The sequence below is a fragment of the Myotis davidii genome, unplaced genomic scaffold (genome assembly GCF_000327345.1).
Source record: "Myotis davidii unplaced genomic scaffold, ASM32734v1 scaffold929, whole genome shotgun sequence".
In the NCBI taxonomy this organism is placed as follows: domain Eukaryota; kingdom Metazoa; phylum Chordata; class Mammalia; order Chiroptera; family Vespertilionidae; genus Myotis; species Myotis davidii.
Window position 1 is genome coordinate 1 of NW_006300205.1, and position 6,279 is coordinate 6,279.

Consider the following 6,279-nt stretch of genomic DNA (forward strand, 5'->3'; position numbering starts at 1 on the left):
TGAACATGGCAAGTGTTCTGGCCTTGTTTCCAACGCTCTTTGTACAGGGTTGTCATATTTGCAATTTGAATCAGATAAACAAGCGCCTATTGAATTTCTATTAAGATTCAATGAACACAAAGATGACATATATAATGTTTGCACTCAAAAGTCCTCTCATCTGTGTAAGAAGATGCATAAACCATGAACTGCAATCCAAGTACTCCCTTACAGGCCTTCTTGACAATGTGTATAAATAAGCAAATGTAACAACTATTGACTGTATACTTTAAGTAGGTAAGTTATATGGTATATTATTTAAGTATCAAATCTGCTATTTGAAAAGTCAAACTAATAATAAAACTGTCTCCAAAAGATCTAAGATAATCACAAAATGATTAATTACCATTGATCTTGGACCTGATTCTTAAAGATATAATCTCTGCATTTTGGGATACTGTTATTGCACAAAATTATTAACCAAAATCCATAAGCATCTGTTCAAAGTTACAGATGCTTTACTTGTAACATTTCTAATTTCATTGTTGTCTCAAACAAATAATAAATTTTTGAGCTTTAAATTTTTTAACACAAACATTACACTTACATTTCTCAAATTAACACACAGTTTTATAAGTGAAGGGAACATAAAATGCCCAATATTTGCACACATGCTACCACATAAGCAAAGATATAAGCCTGCTCAAATACAATGTGCCCTGGCAAGCCGTGCCACCTTGGAATAGTTCCAAGCAATCAATTTTCTCATAAGTGTGGGCAGTAGCCTCCCTGCCCATTGCCCAGCCCATTGATCCAATGTGGACCTTTCATTGTACAGGTGAGGATGATGAGACACAAAACTGTTGATTTCTCAGAAGGTTCCCAAGATCACATAACAAAAGAAGATCAAAGTGGAATTCTTCACCACTGCCCCTTTCATTCCTCCATTGAGTTGGAATCACCTGGTAAACATTTTATGCAACAAATAGTTACCGAGTAGCTTCTATTGTCTAGGCATTGTTCTAGGCAATATAGCTATGTTAGTAAAAATCATAGACAAAATTATACATTGCAATGGGGAATACTGTTAAGAAATATTCATTGAACAAGCAGAAACACACAAACAAGCAAATAAAAGATAGTAATTCGTGGCTACGCTAAGGATTCAACTAAGGTTACTCCTGGGAATGATGTTCGATCCTGAGGAGGTGGCATGAAGCTGAGCCCTGCACAGCTGCTGTGAAGACTGGTGGAAAGGGAAGTCCAGGCAGTAGACGACCTGGCATAAAGCCCAAAACTGGGATAAACTGAGTGTGCTGGGGAAAAGAAAGGAATCCACGGTAACCCTACATGTTCGACTTAAGTAAATGCATGAATGGTGGTGCCAATAATTGCAATAGGGAAGGGGGCCAGCCAGAGGGAAGAGGCAGGTTCTGCCAGGGGAGAGTCAGACTTCTATATTGACCATGTGAAGTATAAGATGCCTGATAGGCATTCAGGGAAGGCAGAGGAATGTAGCGGATAGGACTAGGGAAGCAAAATTGCTCTCTGAAGAAATTCACCAGTTAGTGGACTGGTGGTTCCCATTTGACTTAAGAGACTTGTTGGATTCCAAAGAGACAATCAGAGCAGAGTGGTATAAAAGGAGGTTGGTTGGAGGCAGAGAAAAAGCAGGACTGATAAAAACTGCAGAGAAGGAACACTGCATTGCAGAATATAACCTTTGCCCCCCTGAGCAGTTCTGCTGTAATCTTAAGGATTAGCTAAATCTCTATATTTGCAGGGTGGTAGACTCAAACTTTACTAGAAAAGTCGATAAAATAATTTACTGTGTACCTAACTGTGCCCCTCTGAGCAGTCCTGCTGTAATCTTAAGGATTAGACTCAGACTTTGCCAGAAAAGTCGATAAAATAATTTACTGTGTACCTTTTTTTTTTCCAAACAAGGAAAACATCTTATGTTCCTTCTGTGTCCCCTAGTAGCAAGCTTACATTTTAGCAACGCTAGAAAACGGTGGCATGAACTCTGAACCAGTCTTACCCTATTTATGGTATTAATCTATTTCCCACCCTGCAGTCAAAATGCTTTATCTGGAAAGACCTGACCCTGATGAAGTCCCTTTATGGTCCCCTGATTTTCTAGGCAGAGAGTCACACACCTCACCAAGGGGTACAAGGCCCTGCATGCAGGTCCCCATCATTTTCTCCAGCCTCACCCCTTGCTCTTTCTGGCTAATGGGCCTGCTGAGTTCTCGTGGCCAGGGACCATCGCTATCTTGTTCATTGTTGTAGCCTCCACACTGAGTGCAGTTATGTGAATTTAGCTTCTAGGGGCTCAATATATATTTGTTGAAAAAGTGCAAAGATAATTACCTACTAGACTATTAAGTTCCTAGAGGATAGACACCATAGACTGGTTTGTGGTTCTCTCTCTCACTTTAAACATGGAAGTGCTCAAATAATATTTAGAGGATTTTTAAACTCAGAGCTGCATTCCTTTGCTTTACATTGTATGACTTAGATTTATTAAAAGTGAAGTTTCTGGTGAAGAGCCTTGCTATTGCCCTGTGCAAGCTTCAGCTGGATTTTAACCTGCCTCGCCTTGGCTACCATTTCCACGCCCATGCAGATGATTATCTACACTCTCAACATGGCCAATAAACTACCATCAAGTAGTCCTGCATCTGAGCATTATCTTACAAATGAGATGTCACTATGATCCTGCACCTTAGACCATTTGATGAAAATGTATGCACTTCTTATTGCTTTTAAATACTTTGAGAAAATTTTCTTACTATATTGTAGGAATACTTTTTTAGAACTAAACTGTTCACAAGGTTTTGGGGTTGTTTTTGTTTTGTTTTATTTTGTGATGATATATTCGATAAGTGATTAACACTCAAAATATCTAAGGAACTTACATACTTTATCACCAAGAAAACCAAACAATTCTGATTAAATGAAAAGGCCAGAGGACCTGAACTGACATTTCTTCAAAGAGGACATTCAAATGGCCAATAGACATGAAAAGATGCTCCACATCACTAATCATCAGGAAAACTACAAGTTAAAACCACAATGAGATATTACCTCACACCTGTCAGAATGGCTATCATCAGTAAAACAACAAACAACAGGTGTTGGAGAAGATGTGGAGAAAAGGGAACCCTCGTGCACTATTGCTGGGATTATAAAAGGTGCATCAACTATTAAAAACAGTATGGAGTTTTTTCACAACATAAAAAAATAGGATAACATGCTCAAATTCACTAATCATCTGAGAGATGCAAATCAAAACAACAATGAGGTACCATCTCACACGTCAAAATGGCTATTGTCAACAAATCAACAAACGACAAGTGTTGGCAAGGATGTGGAAAAAAAGGAACCCTCATGCACTGCTGGTGGGAATGCAGACTGGTGCAGCCACTGTGGAGAACAGTATGGAGTTTTCTCAAAAAAATTAAAAATAAAACTCCCATTCGACCTAGTAATCCTATTTCTAGAACTATATCCCAAGAAACCAGAAACACCAATCAGAAAGGACATATGTACCCCTATGTTCATAGCAGCACAATTTACAATAGCTAAGATTTGGAAACAGCCTAAGTGCCTGTTAGTAGATGAATGAATTAAAAAGTTGTGACACATCTACACAATGGAATACTATGTTGCTAAAAAAAATAAAGAACTCTTACCATTCACAACGATATGGATGAACCTGGAAAGAATTATGCTAAGCTAAATAAGCCAATCAGAGAAAGATAAATATCACATGATCTCACTCATATATGGAATATAATAGACAACACAAACTGATGAACAAAAATAGACCCAGAGAGAGAGAAGCATCAAACAGACCATTAAAATTCAGAGGAAAGGCAGGGGAGGAGTAAGAGTCAACCAAAGGACTTATATGTATGCATATGAGCATAACTAATGGACACAGACACAAGGGGGTGAGGGCATGTGCTGGGGGCGGTGAGAGTGGCTGGGTAGAGGTCAATGGGGGAAAATGGAGACATATATAATTTTTTAAACAATAAAGAATTTAAAAAATAGAACTATCATATGAAACAATCAATGTTTTAATTAATAAATTATTGCATTTAAAAACAGGAACAAGAAATAACGATTCCACTAAAATGTGTGGTCTAATGTGAATAGATATTTGGAATTACCTTCTAGTGCATATTTCATATCCAGAGCAAAAAGGGTCCACATAATCTCAGCACTTATTTTTCCCATGTTCAGTTCTTGAGGAAACCTAAAATCAAACACATATTAGTGTATCAAAAAGAAGAAAGCACCTAAAAACCCCACAAAAAGTGCCTTATGTTACCTATATACCACATTAATTATTATATATATCATAAATACTTTTATTTGTGTGATTTCTCTTTATGAACTTTCCTAGGTAGGAATAAAACTACACAGTGGAATGTTGTGATAAAACAATATTGTGTGTCAGGAAAATAGACTCCATTAGATCAGTGACAATGTGATGGTGCTTGTAGCTCCTGACAGATGTCCGAGAATTGTTGGGGGCCAGATGTAAGCTGGCAAGGTTCTTGCACCTGAAGGGGCTAGCGAGGCTGGGACCCTTACCCACACAGTTTTCCCAGACTTGTTTGGATGGCGATTATCAGTAGAATGAGAGCAACATTTGTGGAATGAGAACAGCCTTTCATAGCTTACCAAGAAGTCTGTAATTATTTACTGAGATATGCTATACTGAGAACTTGTCCTTCTGCTGTGTCTCTCCCTTAGCGATTAAGAGGAACAAAGAATACATTCCTCCTGACAGACCTCCTATTCAGTGTGTTGTGTATAAATAAGATTGTGTGGCTAATAAACTCGCTTCAGTTCATCAAGAGAACTGGGGTCCTCCCGACCCTGCTTTCCTGTCTTTCTTTCTTTTCTCAATTCCCACCTCCCTGCCTCAGCCAGGCTCAACCTTGTCAGGCTGGCCCTGACATAGAATGTTTGAAAGTGTCTAATGAGAATCTAAAGTTGTTTCATACACTCCATCTTCATATGTCTCAGTTTTGAAGATACATCAGATGAATCTGAGTAGCAGGTACCATGTAAAACCAAAACCACACCTCACATTCACCTGTTAGCAATTTTCTTGAAACCAGCTTAAGTATTTTCATTTCCTATTTGCTTACAGTCAATTATTTCAAGGAAGATTCTTCATTTCTCTGGTAAATGGCCCATGTTAGACCATTAGTCAGGACTCCAGAGCTCCTGGGCAGGTCTGTGTTTTAGATTAAACAAGCTTAGGCTAAGGACAAGTTCCTACTGCTGCTGAACATGTACTCTGTATGTGTTTTCAATCTTGCAATAAGGCTCCTGGTAATACAAGCCCAGTGAATATACCAAGCCTTTTCATTACCTTGTAAACACTCATCCCATGCAAATATGTAAGGCTGATAGCATTTTCTTTCTAACATATATATACTATATAAATATATAATGCATGCATATATCAATATACTATATGTAAATATATAATACATACACATATATACAAATGACAAATGTTAAAAAACAAAAATAGCCTGGCTGGTGTGGTTCAGTAGTTGAATATTGACCTATGAATAGGAGGTTGAGGTTCAGTTCCAATCAGGGTATATGCCCAGGGTGCAGGTTCAATCCCCAGTAGGGGGAATGCTGGAGACAGCCAATCAATGATTCTCTTATCATTAATGTTTATCTCTCCCTCTCCCTCTCTGAAATCAATAAAAAAAAATTTTTATTAAAAAAAGAGAAAAAATAGCTCTCATATTCATTTATAGCTTGGGGTCTAAATTAAAAAGATTAATACAATTCTGAATGCGATAGAAAGTATTACCTAAGTAAATATGACCTCGATATAACCTCAAATAGGAAAAAAAACATTGATACGATATGAAATATTTTAGCCCAAATTTCCACCAAAAGCAAAGCATATGTGATCAAATATTCCTTACCAACCACCATCTATCAATTTATCTAATGATGTTGATTGATATTTTAAAATGTAAACACAGATGTACATTCATCAACTATGTACACTCAGGATTTCTTACAAACCATAATCACAGTTATTGTAACATCTGTCTCAAAGGCCTGGGGCCCAGGTGCCAGAGGAAAACTGGTGCCAGCAGCCAAGGGAAGGAAGGCCTATTGCGCAAATCTTCGTGCAATGGGCTTCTAGTTCTTTTATAATGCTTGTTTCTTTTTTGATTGAATAAAGGACTTTTTGCGTGAAAAAAATTCACATATAATTTGAGTGTTTGGATTATGTTATTATTC

The 6,279-nt window shown here is 37.6% G+C and overlaps 1 protein-coding gene across 1 annotated transcript in view; it reads right to left on the minus strand.

Moving 5' to 3' along the window:
* Window positions 1–4,160: 4,160 nt before the first annotated feature.
* LOC102767371 (protein unc-13 homolog C-like) overlaps window positions 4,161–6,279 on the minus strand; it is a gene marked incomplete at its 3' end in the record, with an annotated part of 71,593 nt that continues 69,474 nt past the window's right edge. Inside the window, exon 6 of the mRNA XM_006776607.2 lies at window positions 4,161–4,246. Within this exon, the coding sequence (XP_006776670.1) occupies window positions 4,161–4,246 (86 nt within the window). The remainder of the gene's footprint in view (window positions 4,247–6,279) is intronic.